Raw genomic sequence first — 26,880 nt, 5'->3', positions numbered from 1 at the left:
TAATCCACAGGCCTTAGAATGTAACTATTTGAAGATAGAGTCTTTGAAGAAGTTAATTCAGTTAAAAAGAGGTCATTAGAGTGGTCTTTTATCCAATCTGACTGGTGTCCTTAGAGGAAATTAGGACACAACCATGTACTGAGGGAAGACCACGTGAAAATAGTGGGAGAAGACAGCCATATACAAGCTAAAGAGAGAGAGAAACATATTCTGTAGATATCATAATCTCAAACTTCTAGCCTCCAGAATCATGGTAAAATAAATTTCTGTTGTATCATGTATGGTCCTGGGTATTATGCTACAGCAGCCTTAGCAAAGTAATATACCACCCCACACCCCAGGAAGTGACTACCAGTGATCTCATAATCGGTATAATGATAGAATTGGAAGACAGGGACTTCAAGTAAGACTAGTGAGTTAAAGTCCTATTTCAGTCACTTAATGAGCTCTGAAACTCTGGGTACACATTTCATCTTTCTGAGCTACCATCTTCAAACTTCTAAAAAAGGGGGTAATAAATACTTATTTTAAAGATTAAAAAAGGTAATATATTGAAAATGCCTTGCATAGTACTAAATAGTAATGAAATTCATGATATATTTATTTACTATAGTCTAACCAGAAGGTTTCTTTAACTCAGCAGACTAGTGCTATATTTCATGACATAAATAAAAGGTGATTTATTAGCTAATGTTTTTTCTCAAAACTTCCATAGACTGTTTTCTATTATCCTTCCAGTCGGGCCCTACCCCCCTTAGAGCCAGTGTCCTCTGCTCATATTTCAGCAAGAAAAATAGAAATAATCAGATCAGAATACCTTAATTTTGTCAAAACTACATTTGCAAACACAAACGCATCTACACTCTATCTTTTTTCTCCATCCAGGTATAAAGGAAGGCCCATCTCTCCGAAGGGCTTTGGACCTCAAATCTCAAGAACCTCTGGCAAAATTTCCGTCACTACCATGTCTCTTCCTCTGTCCACTGTCATTCTCAATAGTGTACAAAAGTTCTTTAATATCCTCTAGCTTTTTTTAAAAAAAATTAAAGAGTTCCTATTGCGGCTCAGTGGTAACGAACCTGGCTCGTATCCATGATGATGTGGGTTTGATTCCTGGCTTTGCTCAGTGGGTTAAGGATCTGACGTTGCCGTGAGCTGTGGTGTAGGTTGCAGACGCAGCTTGGATCCAGTGTTGCTGTGGCTGTGGTGTAGGTCGGCAGCTGTAGCTCCGATTCGACCCCTTGCCTGGGAACCTCCATATGCCGCAAGTGAGGCCCTAAAATGCAAAAAAAAAAAAAAAATTTACCTTAAACCATTTAACTTCCCTAGTACTAAGACATATTAATCCAGTAGAAAGTTGGGAGATTCCCCACATTGTAGGAGGACCATTCTTTAGATTATTAGTTATAATACATGACCTCTTTGCCATCTAATCAAGTGCATCACACTTTAGTAAGTATTTAATGCATGTCTCTTTTATGTGCTAAGGTCTTTGTCAGGTGCTTTCATTCTTGTTTAGATGCTACAGATGATCAATTGATCAATGCATAGACCAGGACTTAAAGGAGCTCAAGACTGAGTCAGAGAGACAGACAAACCTACAGATATATTTAGCCAAAGCAGACTGGTATCAAGAGCTAAATCCAGTGATAACAACAACAACAAAATGAGCTGTGAAAGTGTGAATATGTATGATTATAATGGTGTAACTGCTACTTGTTCTAGGGAATTAAATCTAGGGAGTATTTTTAAAGCTGGTCAGAATCCAGCTTTAAATATGAAAAACAAACAAGAGAAGTATAATAGAGAGGCTGGCCTCCTCTAGATACCAGACCGGTTCCCAGATCCAAAGTTCCCTGAGAGAGGCAGGGGGCAATTTCTTCGTGCCTATGGGTTTTCTGAGCTGTACCAGCCTACGCCAGAACCATCGAGGCTCTGCCTACACCAGCTACGGGCATTTACCTGCCTCATTTCTATCGACAACCCTGCGCCACAGGCTCCTCTCTCCCTGTCTTTCTGAGCAAGCTTCAGCCTTGCAATCACCAGCAGGCAGGCAATCTGCTGTTCATTCCTGAAGCTCCAGAGACCTGCCTTCTGCCTGGACTATTTCTGGGCTGCCAAGTTGGCAAGGCATTTGGTCTGCAGGCATGTGGGTCGGGGCAGCCTTCTTAGCAGGATGGCCCAGGGGAGGCTTGGGGAATAGAAGGGAAAGGAAGCCTCAGCAGCAATTACAGCCAAGAAGTCACTCCAAAGAGTGTAATTAATCCATAGCTGCAGAGCGAGGCAGGCCTGCCATCCCTGGAATGTTTTGCCTTAGGTTTGTACCTAACCAGGATTCCCCTGCACCCAAGACACAGGCTATAGGAGAACCAAGGAAATGCTGTTGATCCTGTAGAGTGCTTGCAAAAGAGTGAGTACAGAACAAAAGGATTATGAGGCTTTCTAAAAGTCCCTGATACTCTGCTCTCCTTAAAAGAACTAGTCGTCTGATAACATGTTATAAACCATAAACTCCCATTCCTATGAGAAAAGTAGTGATATTACCACCATTTTGCCAGTGAGGAGGCTGAGGCTGGGAGAGGGTCAGGAACTTTCCTGGAGTCACACAAGTTATCACAAAGCAGAGCCAGGACGTGCTCACAGGCCTTCTGACCCCAGATCTCATGGTTCTTCCACGAGAGGACTTCTCATCCACACTTAAGAGTCTAGGAACTAGATGTGGGCTGCTAGAAGCTGGGTGTTCCTTCTGCCTTCTCCACCTCTGCCTTGCTTAGTTCCTGAGTCAGTACCTGCTCCCCACAGTGAGCCCTGCCCACATCAGAGAAGGGTTTAAGAGGAATAAAGTTGTGCTGTATGTACAATGGGATACCACTCAGCCATACAAGAGAATGAAATAACGAACACTGTTTGCAGCAACATGGATGGACCTAGAGATGATGATACCAAGGGAAGTAAGTTGGACAGAGAAAGACAAATGTGATATCACTTACATGGAGAATCTAAAAAAATGATAAAAAAAAATGATAAAATGAACTTATTTACAAAACAGAAATAGACTCACAGACATATAAAACAAACTTATGGTCACCAAAGGGGAAAGGGGGGTGTAAATTAGGAGTTTGGGATTAAAATATACACACTATTATATATAAAATAGATAGTGAGGAGTTCCTGTCGTGGCTCAGTAGTTAACAAGCCCGACTAGTATCCATGAGGATGCAGGTTCGATTCCTGGCCTTGCTCAGTGGGTTAAGGATCTGGCATTGCTGTGAGCTGTGGTGTAGGTCACAGATTTGTTTCAGATCCCATGTTGCTGTGGCTGTGGTGTAGGCCGGTAGCTACAACTCTGATTTGACCCCTAGCCTGGTAACCTCCATATAGAGTAGGTATGGCCCTAAAAAGATAAAAGAAAAAAAAAAAAAGCAAAAAAACCAAAAAGGGCCTGCTGTATAGCACAGTAACTACACCCAATATCTTGTAATAACCTGTAGTGGAAAATAATCTAAAAAATATATACATATAGATTTAGATAGACAAATTAAGTGAATCACTTTGTCGCACACCTAGAACTAACAAAACATTGTAAATTAACTATATTTCAATAAAAAATTTAAAAATCAGTTAAAACATCTTGTTTAAACTTCTAGGCACTCTAAACGGCAAATCTTACTCCATACTTTTGCCCCGTCTTTGTTCCCCTTCATATCCCCACCCCAGACTGCCTGGCCCCCACTTGCCCCCTGTACGCCCCTTGCCCCCTGCTTAGTTTGAACTTGTTAAATTTTTCACCAGCTTGTTCTCCTTGATCAACTGGCCTTCTGCGGCAGGAACCACGCTGCTTGTCTAGTGTTCAAAATAACTACCCATAGGAGTTCTCTTCTGGCACAGTGGGTTACGGATCCAGCATTGTCACTGCAGCAGCTTGGATCCCTGTCCAGGTAATTTCCACATGCTTCAGGTATGGCCAAAACAAACAAACAAACAAATTAGAGAACCACCTAACCTGTCAGCTCTTGCTCTTGGGTTGGGGTAATGGTATAGTCTCCCTCACACACTCACACACACACACACTCACACTCACACACACATTCATGTCTTCTGTTAATTCTCTCTCTAAATCCTTTATGAAGCAGCGTAAGTACAGGTTAAGAACACTGGTTCTATCCTGTCAGGTTACTATCTCCCCATTTGTCCCTACGATGGGGATGATAGTGGCATTGAATTTAATTGCTGTAACTATCAAACGAGTCAACCCATTGATGCTCTTGGCATTTGGTGCACAGTTAACACTCATACATATGCTGTGGTTTTGATATTTTAGTAGCATTTTAACTATTACCTATTTCCCGGAGTATCTCTTAACCTCACATTTCTGTGCCTTCCTTATTTTGTTCCTCATGAATCGAATGTTTTTACTACCAAACTGCATGAGTCCAAATCCTACTCATTCTTCATAAAGCCACCAGTCATAAAAGAATTCCAAACACTGGAATCTAACAACTATTCATTGACATCCAGTCTGTGCCAGGCCGGATGGTCGGTGGTAGAGATCCAGGGGTCAAAGAGAATCCCCCCCCACCACCGCTGCCCATGGTCCCTGTTTCTTTGATGCTCTTTTCTTCACTGTCACATTCTCTGGCCTATGAAAGCATGGCAGAAGTTACATTTTGTTTTATGTTACTTAGTCTTTTACATATTTGGACCAGGAGGCATTAGGTGAAAAGGAGTAGCACTAGTGACTGCTGCATCCCCATGGCCTTACACAGCACACAGTGCAAAGAGGGGACTTAGCGTTTGTTGGATCAACAGCTGAATGAATGTATGCATGCAGAAGGGTGCTTGCTGTTGTCCACATAAGTCCTCCTTGAGCAATGAGTATCAAGGAAAAGGAAATACTTCTAAAGTCCTCTTTCTGTTGCTCTGACATTTATCCAGAGTGCACTATGCCAACACTCATCTTCCTTCCTAAGGAATCTAAAAGCAAAAAGCTCCTAATTCCACTGCCAAAGCATTAGCTTTGCTTGATGGATGCTGTAGTGTTAGGTTGGTTTAAAAATTTCAAGTGTCTGTCTTTAGCATGCCCCAAATCTGATCTTCTTAGAGAAAAAGAATAAACAGCATTCCAGTCTATCCTTTCTTTTAGGATGATTATTCTTCAATCCTCTCTCCTTGTCAGAAAGTTTTTTACAAATCTGAGAATAGCTTAAAGCCCCTGTCAGACCTTAATCTGAATAGCAGAGGAAAATAATTTATACCATGAATTGGACTTATCTATTTGTCAGTTACCTATTAATCATAACTAAAAGCATGATTAAGCTGTCACTAAGAAGCCCGCTAAAACCCTGTAATTGTACTAATGCATTCTACTGTCATTTCTTCAAAAACACATATCCAAAGGACTGTAAAGTCCAGAAAGAACTATGGAACTTTAGATCAATTCACTCTTTTTGCAGAAAAGAATACTGAGGAACAAAGAGTTAAAGACTCTGAAGCTGTGAACAGAAGATTGAATATAAACGATTATATACAAAGATCATATATTAACATCTGAATACCAAGAAACATACCATTAATATTTAAATGATGATTAACAACTGCAGAAATATGTGTAATGTTTATGGCAAAAGAGCTAACTAAAAAATTATGAAGAGCCTGTACAATTCAATAATAAAAAAGACAAATCTAATAAAAATAGCAAGATTGTAGACAGATATTTTAGAAAAAAATACAATTAATTTATAACATTCACGGGAAACAGAAAAAGACAAATGAATATTTTCCTACTTTTCAGAGTAAAACAAGATGAATAAGTTGGATGATATCTCATGCAAACAAAGGTGTAGGGTGGCTGACACATGCTCATTCTCATCCTCTAGGTGCGGAAATGTAGCTACTAGCACCGTCATGTCTGAAAGGCAGTTTGGAAATTTTAAATGTATTTAACCTCTCATCTTTCAATTCCAATGTGAAAAACTTGTCCTTTAACTGTACTCACCAATGTTCACAGTTTTATACACACACACACACACACACACACACACACACGCACATAAACATTGTTTAACCAAAAACAGAGTAAAAAGAAACAATCAAAATGCCTGTCAGTAAGTGATTAAGTGATTAGAACTATTGGTGAATCCATACAATGCAATTCTTTTAAAAAAAGTATTGATTCACTTAAAGATAAACAAAGCCTATTTTTATTAATATCGATGTTAATAACATTGCATGCTAACAACATCTTAATATTATAATGAAAACAGTGCTGACTTTGTGGAGCCTTTCCAATCTGACTTTTCTTTTTTGACTGCACCTAAGGAATGCAGATGTTCCCAGGCCAGTGAGTGAACCTGTCCCACAGCAGTGACCTTAACCACTAGGCCACCGGGAGTTCCATGAGCTTAGCTTTCTCTAGAAAGCATGTAATTTTCAGGACAGAGGTTAAGTTCTTCCTTCTCTGAATTCATATACTTCTTATACAGACTGTAACACATTGCTATGTTTTCTTGTTCGTTTTGTTTTGTTCCTTTTCTGTCTTTTTTGAAGGACTGTAAGCCTCTGGAGGTCAGGCCTCTTTATTCATATCAATAAATAAAAAGGCATGGTACCTGACATGGTATCTAGAATGTAGTAAGAAAATATGTTTGATGAATGAAATAAGAGCAGTCAGAAGGAAAACTCAAATTTGGACTTTCTAAGAAATTCTCCGTAGCAGTTAAGAACATGGCTCTATATTAAGACTGCAATGTTTTACTCTCAATTCTGCCTTTTACTAGCTCTATAATCTGGAGACAATTACTGAACTTTGCCACGTCTCTTTTTTAATCTAAAATAGGAATATGTTTTGTTGCTCCAAATTAAATGAAATATAACTTGTAAAGAGCTTATAACAGCGCCTAGCACATAGCAAAACTAAATACATATTATCATTCAAAATTTTTGTACTAGATCCATTCTGTCATTTTTCTCTTTTTTAACTTAAAAGCGGTAGAGAACTAAATTGGGTTATGTCTTTATTTACCCAACAATGGTATATTTTGTTGGCTTACTAACTGGCCACTGTAATCTTATCACTTTCTCTGCAAAGAGCCTTGAGGCTTATTTTCCTGTTTTGGAAGCTAAACTTCTTCCATTTTCTTCTTCAGTTCATATTTTCGGTTTGTGCTTGGTTTCAATGAGGTAAGAGTTATGCTCCTGATCCTTGAATATCCATTCTTGTCTTGTAGGCCTGCTGCTCTTCAGGGCTCCGTTCATATATCATCCTTTTTATGTAGCTTTCCAAGAATGTCTTCTATGATTGTGCCTGAATTATAATGTACTATTGTTGTTTAGTTGTTCGTATTTCTCACTAGACTAAGTTTTTCAAGCCAGTGATCTTATCTCATTATTCTGTTTAATCAGTGCCTAGAACAAGGTCTAATATAAAGATGCTATCTCTTAAAACATGTTTATAACATTGAATGATTTGTATTTTATGACTTGCAAAAATGTTTTAGTTAAATGGCTTCTCAGTAGTTTCCTTTGTAGCTGTGATAAATGTAACTTGTTAAGGTTTTTTTCAATCATTTATTTATTTGATAGAAGTTTATTATACATCTACTAATTACATGCTAGACAAATCACTGTGAGAAAAACAAATATAATTCAAGGCATGGGCCCTGCCAGGAAGCAGCTCACGGATTAGTGGTGGAGACAAAGCAGAAGTGAGTAACATAATCAATAAGAACTATATAAATAATGTGTCCAAAATAAGAAGTAGAGAATGTGCTTTGAGTTAATAGATGGGAGCAGCAGTGTGCTGGCCATTATTTTAACAGCCAGCTCTCTGAGAGTAAAGGCCTCACTTTGTAGCATTTGCCAGTTTCCTGGTGTAAACACTCCCACCGATGCTGGTTTCAAGCTACAACTTGAGGTCATTGAATGTAAAGCTGGGAAAATAGGTATGTAATTTGATCTTGCTAGCCACTCTGGGCGGGCCCCAGCACACCCTGGGAGGGGAGAGAGAGTTTTGGATTGGGGCAGGGTCTAGCCATTCTTTATGGAGGAGCTAAAAATGAAAATGAGTCTTGAAGAGTCTAATACAAATTAGATAATTTAAGGAAAATATGTTCCAGATTTGGAAAGCATAGCTGCAGTAATGAATATTCACGGTAATGTACTCAGCACACAGGAAGTGCTCAATAAGTACATTTGCATACTTATTGAGTGAGTATAAGGATAATTGAACATCAGTAAATTGGAGAAATGAGTCTGTGTAAGAAGAGACCTGAAAGAAAGGCTCAGATGCCTCTGTATTTTGTGGCAATCCACAGATCTCTCCTTCTTTATAATGATGCTTTTTCCTCCCTCTCCATCCCCAGAATCTTCGTTAGCTTGGCTATGTGGGCTGAATGAGAAACTATTGGACATTTGCTTATTATTTTTGATTTACTCTGGTCATTATACAGATATCTAATAGTAAGACAGGATTAACAGAGACTTCTGAGAAAAGAGAAATTTTTAATTTTCAAAGGTGGGAAGAGTGGATTCTAATAGCTTTATCTCTGTTAAGAAAAAATGCCTCCAGATCCTGGATTAAATTATAGCATTTTTCTACAGGAGGACTAGCTAAAGATCAACCTTTTTTTCTTACCTGGCATATAAATATGAAATTCTGTGGTTTGGTATGGGTTAGGAAGCTTTTTCAGTAAAGGGCCAGAAACAAAATATTTTCTATTTTGTGGGCCATATGGTCTTGGTTCAGCATTGCCACTGTAGCGTGAAAGCAGCCATAGACTTTATGTAAATGAATGACTGTGGCTCTGTTCCAATAGAACCTTAAGTTCCAAGTAAGGTAGGAGATTTGGCCTATAAGCCACAGTTTGCATATTCCTTGCCTGGAACATCAAAGTATCTAGGAAATCTAGGTTTCTTTAAAGTTCATGGGATGGCACTAAAGATTTTTAAAAAATGCCAAAAATTCACAAGGACCATGTGCTATAAAAACGGCTTAGTAAAAACAGTATAATCTATCTTCTCTAAGATGTTTTTTCCAAACACTCTTCTTCCCTCCTTTATGTATAGGTTTTATGGTTTTGATGTTATATGCTATCATAATTTTGATGCTTATATACTTAAAAACTGATTTGACATGGATATTCCTTAACTCTTACATTAGAATTGCTAGGAAGGCAATAAAAGTCTGCCTAATAAGCTTTCAAGCTAATGCTCACTTACTTATTTGATATTATATTCATGTTCCTGGGAACATGAGTGAGGTGGAGATGGTGACAACTTCATCCATTCACCCACTGACAGACACTTACGTTGTTCCCCGGTCTTGCTCATTAAAATAATGCTGCTATGAACTTGTGTGTGTGGGGGGCGGGGGGGGGCGTCCATTTCAAGTTAGTGTTTTGTTTTCTTTGAATATATTCCCAGAATTGGAATTCCTGGATCATATGGCAGTTTTCCTTTTCATTTTTTGAGAATCCTCCAAATTGTTTTCCTCAGTGGTCACACCAGTTTCCAATCTCCCTGGTGGTGTACAAGGACTCCCTTCTCTCCACGTCCAGGCCAGCATTTATCTCCGGTCTTTTTGATGATGGCCTTTCTAACAGACATGAGGTAGTATCTCATTTTTGGTTTGAATTTGCATTTTCATTATGACTAGTGATGTTGACCCCTTTTTTATGTCCCTGTTGGCTTTTCATATATCTTCTTGACAGTCACTACATGTAAAACCAATAACCACATAATTTATGAAGAAGTGTCAACCAACCTGTCAACAAATGCATGATGAAGAAGGAAAATGGGATCGTTGGCAGAGCCCTGTACCTGGGACATGGTTCCATTCATGTAGATGTGCAGGGCATTGTGCATACTGCTTTGAGAGGCATCTGCTATCCCAGTCAGTGGGCTAGCAAATCCTGTTGGCAAAAAGAAAATTGAAAAAAAAATTAGTTTGTCTTAATGATTGAAAATCTAAGTGATTTTCTCATTTGGTTTACAACTACAATTGAAAGCCTTACTCAAAATAATGAAATCAATGACAACATTCACTCTGTATCGGGATTCTTTACATTCTAGATGCCCAGTAGGTAGTTAATAAATCTTTGTAGAGTTGAACGGTGTTAATCTGATCAAAATAGATTGATTAACAAGATGGAATAGGCTGAGCTAATCTGTGTTCCATTCTGTTGCTTCTGCCTATTATTCCTCCTTTAGATCCTTAAAAGTAATAAGACCTTTTTACAATAATCAGCACAGTCACTCTGGCTTCACTCTGTAACATCACTTGGAAACAAAGATTTCCAGTCTTTATGTGTCCCTTTGCGTTCCATTTCTGGTGGTTACTTTTAATATTTTTCTGGCTCCAGAGAAAGCATAAAATTTGTGACCTTCAACACTACAACTCATTTGCAACAGTCTGGAGGTCATCAGGTAATATGTTTGATTTTGCAAAATACGTATTTCATAAGTTAAGCAGGACTCCATTAAATGACTCCATTCATTGCATTAGGAATAATAATTATAATGAGTTACTACTCTGAATGTTAATCGAGCTATTGCTTTTTACAACATAAGTCCTACAGCCTTTGTTAGTAAGTTTCTTGATTAGAAATTATCCCCTTTGGAAAGAAGAAAATACTGAGGCTCAGAGAAGTTCTGAGTTTCCCAAGCCTACACAGGTAGTGGTAGAGTTGGGATTTTAGCCCATATCAATTAGATTTCAACACCTGAGCTCTTAATGTTTTGTGTTCTTTCCCACTTACTCCCAGGGAAGAGGTAGCATATGATATCATGCTAGAATCCATTCAGGGAAAACATAAAACAGAAGTAGAACTCAGATTTAGAACCAAAGAAGCAGGAGTAACAGAGTTAAAGAGTAAGTAGAAGCCAACTAAAGGGAATACAGCCAAGGCATATTGAATTTCAAAATTCTGAAATATCAAGAAAACAGAAACTGTAAGACTATGATTTTTTTTTTTTTTTTTTTTTTTTAGAAAAAGTAGGATAGAAACAGGGAAGGCATTAGGTCTTGGGCAGTGGAACTCTAGCTTCATTTCACACAATTAGGATTATTTTGTTGTCACCCTCTTCATTTTCAAAGTGCAACCCTTGATTTTCACATTTGATGCTTTAAGCCCTCCCACCACTGCGGCTCACAGTATTTCTGCCCCCTCAGCTGATGATTTTTTCCCTTTTTGAGCTTTTTGCACTCATTCTCAGAGACCAAGCCTGACTCCCTCCAGCATCTTAGCCCAAGGACATACACTTCTCTTGCCTCTGAAACCTCTTGTCTAAGACAACTTTTATGACTGAATATACAAGGCACTTACTATGTGCAGGAATTTTTCTAAAAGTTTAATATGATTAATTTCATATAACCATCAGAATGATTCTACAAATTAGGGAGCCTCATAATCTCCATTATGTAGATTTGGATAAAGGAGTTTAGAGAGCTTAGGTAACCTGTCTAAGATTAAAAAGCAAATAAGAGAAGTTAAGGTTGGAACACAAGTTTTATTCCAGAACTTAAGCTCTTGAATGCACTGGTTTACTGTCTTTCCTATTAGCAATTAATCACATATCATGGAAGGAAAAGTTCGGCAGAGCAATGGTCTGTAAGCTTTTATCCTTGAGCAACACCAAATAAAAGTTTTAAAACCATGCTCTATGTATGCTCTCACATAATTTTAAGTAGATTCTGAATTGCTTTAACCATAATTGTAAACAGTTTCAGAAGATAGAAGTTCAGGGATAGATGCTGCAAATAGCATACATTTTAAAATAAAAATTTAATATCACTTTATAAAAATGCATCCACCATAATGATTTGATAGTCACCATCATCCATATCAAAAGTACCTAAACAAACTTATCTATTATAGTCTGAAGTTTTATAGGCTTTCCTTTTTTCACTTCATCTTATGTTTTTATACTATTTTCCCATAGCATTATATGTAAATGTTATAAAGTTATGCTTGAAATATTTCTTAAAAACGCATCAGTCTTTCAAACCTTTCTGCAACAAAAAAGGTATAAAAATTAAAATTACTTTAAAAAATTTACTGTGGCCATTAATGTTCTGGATTATTATCATTAAAGTTTTTGGTAATATACAACTTATTAAAATGACAAACATTATTTTACAAAATAAGCCATTAAGTATATAAGTAAAATTTTATTGAAAGTTTACTTCTGAACATTTATGAAAGATTATGAATTAAAAAATATTGCATGTATCGATGGATATTATTCATTGATAGAAAGGATAAGGCTTAGCACATTTTCTATTTTAAATTTTAAAAAATAAATTAAGTCCTTAAAGACTTCATTCTCATAAAAAAACTAGATAATGAAAGGATTTAATAGGAATTTCACCTAATTACTTGAACTTTTTTTAGTTATATATGCCAAAAATGACATAACTGATTCAGCATCAAAATAGTCTGATCCATCAATGACAACTCAATCAAGAATTCTTCAATGAAAGCAATCTTATAAATTATGAATCTATTTAAAGCACCTGACTTTCAAGACCTTTTTATCTATTCATTAAATTCATTCACTTCAGTGACACTGGCACTAATATTTTGAGTTCTCCACTTGTTTGGTACTTTGTGAGTTTTTGTTCCTTCTGGGAATGTTCTGTGATAAGAATGGATTCAGTATTGGTCAGAGGTACGCTTTCTTCTGAAAAGTCAAAGGGAGGTTGTGCAAGGGTAGGTGGTAAAGGCAAACCTTCAGGAATCTTCTCATTCAGATTCATTTTAGAAAAGTAGAGTTGGGAGGAAGATCTGGAAATAAGCTTCCTTAAAACTCTGTGCCCTGTACCCTTTAGAAAGTCAGTGAAATTATACTAGTGTGTCTATCCCAATTTGAAGATACGGCTGTAGAGAAGAGATCTTCAGAGCTAAGGAACCTGGGTTTAAATTCTGTGTTATTACAAAAGTAGTACATTTGTCAAGTTATATTTTATGAGCCTCAGTTTCTTCATTGTAAGAGAAAGAATAATTAATGCCCATTATCTACTGTTTTGGTGAGGATTAATTTTGATAGCAGGTATGATGCACCTAGTATAGAATCTGGCACAAAATGAATGCTTCCTGAATGGTAGCTAGCATTTATATAAACTTGTTGCATTTGATAAACATGTGCCTATCACGAGAACTGCCAACCAAGAATATGGGGCATTCCCGTTGCAGAAAAGCCTCTTTTGCCACAAATTTCCACCACCAGGGTCCATCCCAGCCCCATACACCTCTCTCCTCTTGAACTCCACTTCTCTGCAGAAACCTGCCTCAGTCAACATTAGATGCTTATGGTTTATCCTAGAAACTAGGATCGCCGTTCTAAGAGTGTTTTCAGCAAGGCTAGTGTTCCTTTGCTCAACTTCTTTTGCTAACTTGCCAGATGCTGAACTTAGGGAAGTCTCCAATGTTCTTATGAAGGACATCTGAATAAGAAGCACATGGGGTTTGTCAGAATATATTGTGTTCTGTGCTCAGAAACAGTTCAAAGGTTCAGGTTGAACAAATACCCAACCTCTTTGTAATAAGTACAGATTGCTAATACAGACAATCTGAATACATTAACAATTTTAAATGAACTATGTATATCATCTCTTAAAATAGACTGCAAATGTCTCAAAAGTAGAAGTATTTCCTAGTCAAAAACAAAGCATTGCACATCTCTGCATTTAAAAGAAAAGTACACATAAAATACTTCTTGATGTGGTGTGTATACACAAACACACACACATAATGGAATACTACCCAGCTATATACAAGAATGAAATTTAGCCATTTGAAGCAACATGGATGGACTTGGAGGCCATTATGCTAAGTGAAATAAGTCAGACAGAGAAAAACAAATACTGTACAATATCACATATGTGGAATCTAAAAACTCCAACAAACTACTGAATATAGCAAAAAAGAAGCAGACTCACAAATATAGAGAAAAAACTAGTGGTTACCAGTGGGGAGAGGGAAGGAGGGAGGGGAAATATTGAGGGAGGGGAAAAAGCGATACAAACTATTAGGTATAAAATAAGCTACAAGGAGATATTAGGGGAATGTAGTCAATATTTAATGATAACTATAAATGGAATATAACCTTTAAAAATTAGGAATCACTGTGTTGAATACCTGTAAACACATAATATGGTACAGCAACTATACTTCAATAAAAAGAAATATCAGGCTTGAAAAAAAATACTTAATCCTTCACTAATATCCTCCTATGAAGACTGGGAGTAGGAAAGATAACATTTCTCTCCATAAAATCTACAAAGGACCTTTGAAGAGCTCTACTCTGCCACTTGTTAAGTGGCAAAATTGAGAAAATGTCATGGATGTGACAAATATAAAAATGTGAATAAATTATTTGCTATTTTACTTCTTTACACAATTCATTTTTTGGAGGCGGGGCTGGTAAATCACCAAAAAAATAGAAATTACATCAGTAGTTTCTCTTGCTGAGAATTATTTTTCTTTTTTTTTCTTCTTCTTCTTCTTTTTTTTTTTTTTTTATGGCCACCTCTGGAGCATATGGAAGTTCTCATGGATACTATGCTGGGTTCTTAAGCCACTGAGCTACAACGGAAACTCCTACTTCCTGAGATTTATTTCCTTTTGGAAGAGAAAGTCAATGAGGAAATTCTAGGCACAAATAATAATTATTTATACATCGAACTTTTCAAATATCATTCACGTACATAATCTTATTGAATCCCGGGGCTACTTGTGATATGAATATTATCATTGTCCTAATTTTACAGATGAGAAGACTTAAGTTTATACAAGTTAAATAAAAGCACACCTAAATCCACGCTAGAAACAGGCCATCAAGGAATTGAATATAGCTCTGATTTCAAATCCCACACTCTTTTCTGTACCAGAGTAGGGTAGTATTTATACTGACTCGCTGACACACCTTGAAACCCTCTTTTTATCCTGCACTATGAAATGAATTTACTGACTTGCTATTTTCATCCCTTGAATATCAGCAAGGCACAGAATGTGTTATTGCCTCTCTTGTCCAAGGATTCCCCATGGATGGAAAGTCTAATAAGCCAGCAGGGACCTTGTTAGCAGTCACAGATGCCAAAATGGCTCCAAGTTCTTTGTGAAGGGCAATGACAGTTGCCCAAATTACTCTGTGTTATGCCTTCAAGTCTGCGTGCTACATTCCTGTGGGAAATTAATAAACACAGTTTCAGGCTGATGATAACAACAGGAAACTTCAACTTGTCAATCCAGATCTTTTTCTCTTTTGTTTTTCCCCCAATAGCACTCTGGAGAGTTTTTGTGTTTGGTTGGTTGTTGGTTTTTTGGGTTTTTTTTATTATTTTATTTTATTACTATTGATGCCTATCTCTGACCCCTGGAGATTCAGATTTAATTGGTACAGAGTGGGGCTCAGGCATTTGGAATTGTAAAAACACCCCAGGTGATTCTAATATGCAACCAGGGTTGAAATTCACTGATTTAGGCAAAATCTCTCTCTATCCTCTAAACTTGAACTCACACTTTAAAAACTTTACCTCTGAGTAAATTATTTCCTTCACTGAAATATTCTCCTTCTACATTCTGACAGCCTAAAGTGCTTCTTCTTTAAAGTTCCACATCATGAATGTCTGCCATGAAATATTTTTCATACCGATAACTGTTCCAACTATACCCTTAAAAATGATGTTGAACAAAATTGAGCAACTACTACATAGCAGGCACTGGGTAGGCATTTTCACATATGCCATCTTATTTAATTCAGTATGTTCCTTTCTAGGAAGCTGGGCTGCAGATGTTGCACTCTATCACGCTTGTTGGAATTTGAAATGTGAAAAAGTACATAGTTAAATCTTCAGAACAGAGTACATTTATTTTATTCAATTTTAAGTGCATCTCTAACCTCTTATAACATTTCATAGAGCTTCAGAGATATAACTGGAGACCAGAAACCTAAAAAAAGATAGAAAAAGGCACACTCGTGCATCCAAAGATTGAAGTAAAGGGTAAAGGGACACTTAGACCCCCCTGGCTATATTCCCTCTAATTCATTCTCCTAATGTGCAATTTTATTCTAGAACTATGAAATGCATAGCCTCAGAAGGTTACACACAATGATTTTATGAGTTTGTATTTAATGGATGAGTACTTTTAAAAAGCTTTTAATTTAAACTACTTGCAGCAGAAATATGATACTGCAGATCAAAAAAGATCCTTGGGTCTAAGCAAGTCCCTAGCTAGGTATAATGGTAACATTAACTTTCACTCCAATTTCAAGTTTTCTCAAAGTGCTAGCTCCACAGCTATAGATATAATTAATTAGCATTTACATTTATTAGAAAATACTTTTAATTTGACTCAGGACATTTTTGGAGTAACAGTTTCCTTCACATATTTCCTTCTGTATGGAGCACAGAGCAATGAAGCAAAGAGAGTGGTGGATGATTGTTTCGGACCATATAATTTTAGGTGACAGTTAAGGTCGCAAATGCTCCACAAATTCTGTGGTTTTCAAAATATTGTTCCCAGAGCCAGTAGCGGCTTCTATAAATTCGTTAGAAATACAAATACACTAGCCCTACCGAAGAACTACTGAATCAGAAAGTCACTGGGATTCACAGCTTGTCTTAACAAGTCTTCCAGGTAATGGACACTGCAGTTTCCATTAGAGAAACTCTGATGGAATTATACTCATTGTTTTATAAAGACAATGGTGAATCAGTCATAATTACAGTCATCGCCATAAACTCAATAAAAAAGAGCAACAGAATTATTTCATGTTATCACTTTAAATTGTTTATTATTTTAAACATCAGACTAATTTCTCCTCTTGGTAACATCAATGTGTGAGTATATGTGTGTATTATGTATGTTTGTAAAGAAAATGATTACATGTGTGTAATCCAAAGTATATACATGACTTATATCACCCAGTGATTTTTTTCAACATTTCTTAGCTCTTATCTCCAATTTATAAAGATAGCTATAAAGTGATCTTACACATTAAGAATAATGGTCCATTCTTCCTTTAAAATTTATCTGGAAGTTGTTTCAAGGTAAAATTTCACAAAATCTTTCTATATTGTAAGATTAGAGTTGTGTGTTGGGAAGACTCAGGAGTCAGAGCAGAGTCACTGAGCTCACTAAACTGCAGAGACTGAAACAAGCAAAGATCTTTATATACAAAATGTTATTCAAGCTCTCTCTCTTCCCTGTTCTTACTTATGACTGAATTGATAGTCCCTGATGCAAGTGGTATATTTCATTGGTGCAAAAACTTTGATAATATATTAATATTAACGCTAACTATTTTTGAAGGAAAGTAGTCCCTGTTTGCCCCAGACTGTTCTGATTTTAGCACTGAAAGTCCTAGATACAGCCAGCTTCATAAGCATGCAACTGAGTGTTCCCCACCCAGACCTATCCATACTTGGTTTAATGCTTGCTCTTACTATCTTGAAATTTTTAAGTTTTTTTTTTTTTTGGCTGTGCCTGCCAAGGCCAGGAGTCGACATGGCACCACAGCAGTGACATTGCCAGATCCTTAACCCACGGAGCCACCAGGGAAGTCCATTAATTTTTGAACAAGGTGTTTTCATTTTGTGCTGGAAACTGAAAATGATATAGTTCATTCTAATCCTGTGACACCCCATGGTCCTGGGCAAATAAGGATGGTTAGTCAACCTGCAAAAGTTCTAACATCCCTTTATTGGTTTGATTAGACAGGGCATTTCTAGAATACACAAGTCAATTAAATAATTTAAATGTGTCCTACAAGCTCATTTATGCCTTTGCTTTTTAATTAGACAAGATCATTTAATGACATTTTCATATGCAAGTCACAGATGCTCCATCTATAATTTTCCATAGTGAATATTATAACATATTTGCATTACATGCTATAGTTCACAAAACACTTTCCGGCACATTTTCTCATTTGACTTTCTCAGAAGTACACTAGCAACAGATTAATAAGCAGATTTCAGAGGGAAAATATGAATGGTGGTGGAGAATATGTTGATTTGTAGCATCCGTCAGTTTCCACGGTGTAACTATTCCCATGATTGTTAATTTCAGGGTATCTACCTGATGTAATTGAATAAAGAGTTGAGAAAAGATACTGTCAACTCTCACAACAAATATGTCATCACACCTTTGGATGTTATGTAAGGAAGATGAGAGTAAATATCAACATGCTTATATTACAAATGAAGATATGGGGATTGGGAAATCTAGGTGACATATTAAATGTCACGTGTCTTCTTAATGGCTACTGCCAAAACCGTATCAATCATCTCATTCTAAATCCTGTGCTTTTCCCTCTATGTCATTCTGTTTTTCTTATCTCTCATATCTATAAATTTGTGTATCAGGGTTATTGATGTGAATGTATAATGAGGGCATACATATTCATGGATGAAGAAATTAACATAAAGTTAGTTCAGAGAAGTATAATTAATAAAGATTCTACTTATATTAAAATAAGGATAATTATTTTTAAGATGCTTTGATTGAAATCACTTGAAAACATGTTCGAATTTTTCAGAGGTGTGTTTGCATTTATAAACCCTCAATTTCAAATAGGGTCTTTCCTCTGCTAACAAATCACAAAGCCTTATTGTCACAGTTTAATTATAAATGGAAATATGATTCATAAGTTTTCTTATTTCTCTTTATTACTACTTAATCTCCACTTAGCAACAAAAATCACTGCTATTACTATACTTTCAATACCTATGTGGTCAGCATTAGGCTGTTTCATTATATTCATATGGAACATAATTTTCATAGGAACTCTGTAAATAAGATACCATTAAAGCAACTTTCAGGTTGTGAAACTAATGCTCAACAAGGCTAGGTGGTTTATCCAAGGTCGCTCAACAGCTAAGTGGCACAGCCGGGACTTGGACTAATTACCTGACAAATTTCTGCTCTTAATCATTCTGTTACACTCTCTTAGTTGGTGGAGCACTATTAGTTGTACTAAAATATAAAATCATTCAGGTGACAACAGCTCTTTTTTTTCTAGTTTCAAGAGTATCCTTGTTTTAATTCTTTTCATGAAAAAAAAATCGAAAAGAAAAAAAAAAACCTGAGGCATCTTATTCAGCCCAGTTTTCTATAATATGCTCTTTCAGGATAGAGGTGGCCCTATTATGGAGGTTCTCACTCTCCCTCCTCTTTTGCATGAGTGCCTTACAAGCTTCCTATCACAGGACTTCACATGCATGCAGTCAGCAGGATCAATCAGATTGCTGTCATAAAACACAAAGAAGGTTGGAATTCCTTGGTAGTGCCACCAATACTTAAGGCCAGATATTTACATTCTGTTAAATTTAATTCCTTACTGAATTTGAAACATCTGTAGACTATAGATATAATTGCATCTCAAAGGTTGCTTTTAAGAGGCATTCTAAGTAGAAAGTACTATTATTTTGTTATACTTTGGATATTGGCTCCATTTAGAACTAATGCTGTTCTGAAACATCTTGTCCACCAGAGGTCTCAAATACTCATCTACTCCATTATTTAGAATTTGGTTTCTATATGGAGCTTGAAAATTAGACTGCGCATTAGCATGCAAGACAGTGACTTTATTATTTAATGAAACTTTTCCATTACAGAGGCTGTTCTAAGTTAATTACAGATATCTATAAAGATCACGTAATCTTTATAACAATAGGTAGGTATTGTGATTATCCTCACTTTGTAAATGAAGAACCTCAAGTAAAGGTAGGTTAAAGTCACCAAAAGTCAGCTGGTGAGTAGTAACAGAATTTTAACCCAGGTAATCTGATTGTTAACCACCACTCTGTTTCCTCTGAAACTGTCTATTTGGAAGACTTGTTGTGTAACCTCCTCTGTTGATGATGTAATTTTGCTACCTTCTGAGAGGAGTAACTAAGATAGGGTGCAGGAGGTTTTTAGGAACTAAAAAAGTAGGGATATATATATATATATATATATATATATATATGTATGTGTATACACACACACACACATATATATATATATATATTTTTTTTTTGTCTTTTTGGGGCTGCACCCATGGCATATGGAGGTTCCCAGACTAGGGGTCAAACTGGAGCTATAGCCTCTGGCCTACACCATAGCAACAGCAATGGCAGGTCTGAGCCGCATCTGTGACCCTACACCACAGCTCACAGCAACGCTGAATCCTTAACTCACTGAGCAAGACCAAGGATCAAACCTGCGTCCTCTTGGATGCTAGCCAGATTTGTTTATGCTGAGCCATGATGGGAACTCCAGCAGTTGTTTTTAACTACAGAGAGATGTTGAGTTCCTCTGACAATAAACACTTGGCTAGGCCCCTGTATAATTCCCTCTTTTTAATCATTTATTTCCTTTGGATTATAATTACTTACTCATGGTCCAGTGCTTAGTTAGACTGTAAATTCCAAGAGAGAAGGATCTGTATCATATTCATTGGTTATTCCTAGTGTAGCACAAAGTCTGCACACAGTAGGTGCTTTATAAACATATGTTAAATAAACCTATGTGGGATATTTTCTTTTCTTTCTAAAACATGTAACTCCAGTTTGCAATTTTAAAATCAGTTAAACTAAAAAAATTTGGAACATGCCCATAATGTTTCACAGCTTATGACTGAGTGAAATGGATCATGACCCTGAATTTGGCTCTTACGCTTTCATTTAATATGTGATTCTCTCAATATTTTCCTGATGTAATAATTATTTAGAGAGTCCTGGGTGGTTTGTATTAAAAAAAAAAAATAGTTCTGGTATTGCTCAGTATGAAGGGCATGATAACTGACGTTAGGAGAGAAGAGACAGGCAATTCTTCATTCAAACAAAGCATTTTTATAGAAATAATTACCCACAAATTGCAGAATATATTTTCGTAGGTGCCACTGGGAAAGAAGAAGATGGAATGGCTAGGTGAAACAGAATTTCATGGCCTTTTAATATTTGGTGCAAAATGAGATAGAATGGGAAAATTATAGAAAAGGGAGAAAAGAAAATAATGGCAAATGGGAGAAAATCAATTATTTTTCTCTTCAAGAATTGAAGATTCAAAGTGAGGCATCCTAGCCAAAAACTAAGACTCCCAGCAAAGACTGGATCCTAGAGGGGAAAAAACTGAAAAGGCTCAAACAGAAATCCCTAACACACATCCATTTAATATGTTCACAAAACCCGTTCCTCAAATTCCTAATGCACAACCAAACTCATATTTAGATGGGGCCTGGGAATGAACTGTGGAAAATGGAATGTGAGCAGAAGGTAGATAGACGACTTCCAGGCTTGACGCCTATATTACTCCTCTAGAACCCTCCAAACACTCTGCTTATCTCCCAGAAGATGGAGAAGATCCATCAGAAAGCTGGGGGATAGCAGAGTCACTAAAAGGGCCATGTAAAAGGCCACTCACCAACCATGAACATCCAACTGGACATGGTATGAGCCTCACAGTTTTGGAGGCTGCAAGTCAGAAATTAGGGTGTCGGCATGGTCAAATTCTGGGGAGAGCCCTCTTTCAGGTTGCAAACTGCTGACTTCTGGTGGTATCCTCCCATGGTAGAGAGCAGAGAGGGGAGGGAACCTCTGTTGCGACTCTTATAATGGCACTAATCCTATTCATGAGAGCTCCACCCTCATGACCTCATCTAATCATAATTAAATCCCAAAGGCCTAGGTTCTAATATCATCATGTTGGAAAAGAAAAAGGCTTTTAATATATGAGTTTGAAGGGAACACAGTCAGTCTAACTAACATCCTAGCATGACACTCTGATACATCCCAGTTTCCTAAGTTATAAAATAAATGTTCACAAGTTGAATAAGGTGAAAAGTTGGGAATAAAAGAGTATTTCGACACTTCATTTCCCATTACAGAATAAATGTTGTTTTATATGAAACGTATCAGGCAGAATACTAGGGTAAAGGGGTATGACTTTAATTTGCACATTTCAACAAACACTAGGAAAAGGGATGGTGACAAAAACTGCTACTTTCCTCACAAATACCAATTCTCCTCTTTTTCCTGAATACACTAAATGTCAAGCACATGGTTACAACCTAGCGAGAACATTTTCCAAATTCCCTTTAGAGCTAAGTGTGACTGTTAGCTAAGTGTGACACGGCTGTTTGACCATGGGGATAAAATAGAATTGCAGAGAGACGCTTCCAACCTTGGTCTTTAAAGAGGAATAGGCAAGTACTCCCTTCCCCACTTTGTATTCTTCCTATTGATTAAGATGAGGACATGCGAATGAAGAACTGGAGATGGAGGCTGGGCGTTGAGGACCATAGAACTGCACTACCAGTTTACTTCTGCAATGTTTCATGACAGCAAAATAAATATCTATCTTTTAAAAGCCACCTTATTCAGATTTTCATTCTTACAATATCTTAACAGAAGGAGGGAACAGTCTAATTCAGCAATATCCCATGAAACTAATGGCATGTGGAATCTTAGAAGGAATCCTCAGAAACACAGTTGCTTTGGGCGATACTTTGGGTGACGGTTCTTTTCCTGATTCATTACCATATTTCAAGTATTTATGAAAACATCCTTTTTAGCAATACAGTCTCTTCTACTTATCTAAGTACTAAAGTTATCATTCCAAGTTCACAAGTTTTCAAAGCTTCTACCGTTTAAGTCACCGACTGTGAGGTCACTGCCACAAGATTCTAAATTTACTAAAAGGATGACAAAGAAAAAGAAACAGAGTTTGGGTTAAAATTATTGACCAAGGGAGTTCCCGTCGTGGCGCAGTGGTTAACAAATCCGACTAGGAACCATGAGGTTGTGGGTTCGATCCCAGGCGTTGCTCAATGGGTTGAGGATTTGGTGTTGCCTGAGCTGTGGTGTAGGTCGCAGATGCCGCTTGGATCCCGTGTTGCTGTGGATCTGGCGGATGCCAGTGGCTACAGCTCCGATTAGACCCCTAGCCTGGGAACCTCTATATGCCGCGGGAAGTGGCCCTGGAAAGGCAAGAAGACGGAAAAAAAATTATAAATAAGTAAAATTATTGACCAAAGATAACAAAATTCTAATATTTTGAATAAATCCTCAAAAATATTTTCATCTTAATTTAACAGAGGCTGACCACATTGAACAAACATTATCTTATTTGAAATTCACATGAACACTCAGATGTAGACACAACAGAAACGTTATTTCTATGTTACAGAGGAAAAAGACGTGCAGTGTGAGGTTAAATAACTTACGCAGGTCTCAGGTCTCACGTTCAAGGGATCCTGTAATAAGGGCGGGGCGGGGCGGGCGCGCAGCGGTGAGTGCGCAGCGGTGAGTGCGCAGCGGTGAGTGCGCAGCGGTGAGTGCGCAGCGGTGAGTGCGCAGCGGTGAGTGCGCAGCGGTGAGTGCGCAGCGGTGAGTGCGCAGCCGTCAGTGCGCAGCCGTCAGTGCGCAGCCGTCAGTGCGCAGCCGTCAGTGCGCAGCCGTCAGTGCGCAGCCGTCAGTGCGCAGCCGTCCTGCTCGGCCTGCCATGACGGGGCTTAAATTGGTGCCGGAGGTAACCTCCCGTCACAGTCCAGGGACCAGACCTTGGCCCTCTTTTGTGCGCTCGCTCCCTTCACCAGTGCAGTCACCTCAGAGCGTGGCCACCCACAAGGTGGGCACCATGGCTTTTAAGAGCTCTGGGACAGCGGGAGCGCCCCGGTGCTACAGAGAGGAGCCACCACCACCGAGGTGACCTGTGGTAGTGCCGGGCACTAACCGCCCAGCAGGTGAGCCAGAGCCTGGTCTGACACTCCAAGGATACACCCCTTCTCCAGCTGTTACCTTTAAGAGCATTACATTTTTAGATAAAAAATAACAATAATATTTGTCTTGTTGGAGGTTTAGAGGAACATTATGACCTGACTGTGACCTGACCTAGGTGGACAGCTGCAAGAACAAAGGCTCCAACATTAAGAAGTTTGCAACAGGAGTTCCTGTCAAGGCTCAGTGGAAACAAATCTGACTAGCATCCATGAGGACCCAGGTTCGATCCCTGGCCTTGCTCAGTGGGTTAAGGATCCGGTCTTGCCATGAGCTGTGGTGTAAGTCGCAGACCTGGTTCAGATCCTGCGTTGCTCTGGCTACGGTATAGGCCGGTGGCTACAGCTCCGATTCGACCCCTAGCCTGGGAACCTCCATATGCCATGGGTGCAGCCCAAATAAGACAAAAACTTAAGAAGAAAAAGAAGTTCGCAACAACTAACCATGTCCTTTTCTCACCTTGCCTTTACTTTTTAAAATATTTTATTGGAGTGTAGTTGATTTACAATGTGTTAGTTTCAGGTAAGCAGCAATGTGAATCGGTTTTATAGATATCCATTCTTTCGCAAATTCTTTTCCCATATTATGTTATTACAAAATATTGAGTAGATTATCCTATGTAGGTCCTTGTTAGTTATCTCTTTTATATAAGGTACTGTGTATATGTTAAACTTTGACTTTGAAAGGGCTTTGCTGCTGAGTTTTCACCTTGTTACAGTGAGTTAGGAATCAACTGCAGAAGCTCAGGTTGCTGTGGCGGCAGGGGTTCAATCCCTGGCCCAGTAAATGGGTTAAAGGATCCAGTGTTACTGCAGCCCTGGTGTAGGTCGCAGCCCTGGATTGGATGCTGCCTGGCCCCAGAACTTCCATATGGCGCTGGCGGGGCAGGGGCTGGTTTCAAGTCTTGAGCCATCACTCTCCTTGCATGGTCCTGCAATAAAAGCTTCCATACGTATTTACATTGGTAACAATTGCTCTTCAAGGATCATGGTATCCTAACGGTGTTTCTAAACACTTCCTAATGAGATTATGTGCAGTATTTGGTATTGATTTTGGATCCCAGCTTTTATAATATGTGTTGCTGTAAGCAGATGATTTCACCTTTTGACTTTTTTGTTTTAAATCTGTAAGGATAATAAATAGAACTTACTACTTAGGATACCATTGATACAAGTTAGGTAAATTGTGTCCTGAAATACCTAACATTTAGTATCCTCTCAGTAAATGTTAGCTATTAGTTTTTTGTTTTACTTTTTAATAGATTTTATACAGTAAAGATACATCACCGTAGGAAGTACCGTTTACATTACATTTTATGATAATTTTATTCCCTAGAGCACATACAACAAAATTGGATGGTGTTCCCTACAGTTATACCCTGCTGTAAACTTAGCTTTTTTTTTAAAGCACATGAATGGCTTTTATCTTGAGAAAAGTGGTATCTCATCACATACTCAGCATTGGAGATAAGCATCTATTTCACATGTATTCTCTTGGATCTAGCTAAAGCTATAATATAAATTTTTGCTGAAATTGATACCTACATAAATAAATAAATAACCTTGGTCCTCCTAAATTTAACTGTAGAGAAAGAATGAAATATTTATAGTCTCTGGCATGAAATTATTCGCTCAAAAAGATGGAGGTGAGTTAACCCGTAGTGTTTGTAGCTGTGTTTGAAAACCAGATTTTTCGTAAGTAAATTCCTTGAGATTTACAAATCAAGAATTTATTTTTTAAAATTCAGTGAGGTAACATTGGTTTATAACATTATATAAGTGGCATGTGTACATCATTATATTTCAACTTCTGTATACATTATAGCAAAAGTTTTGTCCCATCCTTCACCACACAGCTGAAACCCTTTATCCGTTCTGCCCTCCTTCAACCACTTTCCTTCTCGTAAGCACTAGTCTATGCTCTGTATCTACCTGTTTGTTTTCCTTTGGTTTTGCTTGTTCATTTATTTTATTTTTTATTTGTTTTTAGGAAAATCATTGGGTCTTTGTCTTTCTCTACCTGACATGTCATTTAGTATAATACTCGCAAGGTCCATCCATGTTTTTGCAGATGGCAAAATTTCCTATTTTTTTATGGCTAAGTAGTATTCCTGTGTGTACACGTGTGTGTGTTTATCTCATCTTTATTTCTCATCCACTGATGGACACTTTAGTTGTTTGCTTATCTTGTAAATAATGCGGCAGTGAACATATAGGGGTGCATATATCTTTTCAAATTAATGTTTCATATTCTTTACATAAATACTCAGAAGTGGAATAGCTGAATCATATGATAGCTCTAATTTTTTGAGAAATCTCCTGCTTTCCATAGTGTCTGAACCAATTTACATTCCCACTTGCAGTGTAAAGTGTTCTCTTTTCTCCCCATCTTCTCCAACACTTTTGATTTCTTGCCTTTTTTGATAAGAGATATTCTAAAGGTATGAGATGATAGCTCATTGTGGTTTTGGTCGCCTTTCCCTAATTATTACTGATGTTGAACATCTTTTCATGTGCCTGTTGGCCATCTTTGGAAAAATGTCTATTCAGTTCCTCTGTCCATTTTTAAATTGGGTTCTTTTTCTTATTGTTGTTGAGCTGTATGATTTTTATATACTTTGGATATTAATCCCTTATCAGGCATATAATTTGCAAATATCTTCTCCCATTCAATAGGTTGTCTTTTCATTTTATTGATAGTTTCTTTTACTGTGCAGAAGTTTTTTGGTTTGAGATTTTTTTTTCATTTTTAAAAAATTTTTATTAAAGTATTGTTGATTTACAGTGTTGTGACAATTTCTGCTGTTCAGCAAATCAACTCCATTACATATGTATATTCTTTTTAAAAAATGTATTGGAGTATGGTTGACTTAAAAGTTTGTGTTAGTTTCAGATGTACAGCAAAATATATCAGTTATATATAAATATATCAGATTCTTTCTTCATATAGGTTATGAAGTAGAATTAAGTACATTTCTCTGTGCTATCAGTAGGTTCCTCATTACCTATCTATTTTATATATGGTAATGTGTGTCAGTCCCAACCTCCTAATTAATCCCCCCCCCAACACATTTCCCCTTGGTAACCATAAGTTTTGTTTCAAAATCTTTGAGTCTGTTT

At 37.4% G+C, this 26,880-nt stretch overlaps 1 protein-coding gene across 1 annotated transcript in view; it reads right to left on the bottom strand.

Moving 5' to 3' along the window:
* Positions 1-26,880, bottom strand: part of TYR (tyrosinase) — an 87,244-nt gene that overhangs the window by 39,909 nt on the left and 20,455 nt on the right. Inside the window, exon 3 of the mRNA NM_001025212.1 lies at positions 9,761-9,908. Within this exon, the coding sequence (NP_001020383.1) occupies positions 9,761-9,908 (148 nt within the window). The remainder of the gene's footprint in view (positions 1-9,760; positions 9,909-26,880) is intronic.

Source organism: Sus scrofa, chromosome 9 (genome assembly GCF_000003025.6).
Source record: "Sus scrofa isolate TJ Tabasco breed Duroc chromosome 9, Sscrofa11.1, whole genome shotgun sequence".
NCBI lineage: Eukaryota > Metazoa > Chordata > Mammalia > Artiodactyla > Suidae > Sus > Sus scrofa.
This window is presented reverse-complemented; position numbering and strand designations above follow the sequence as displayed.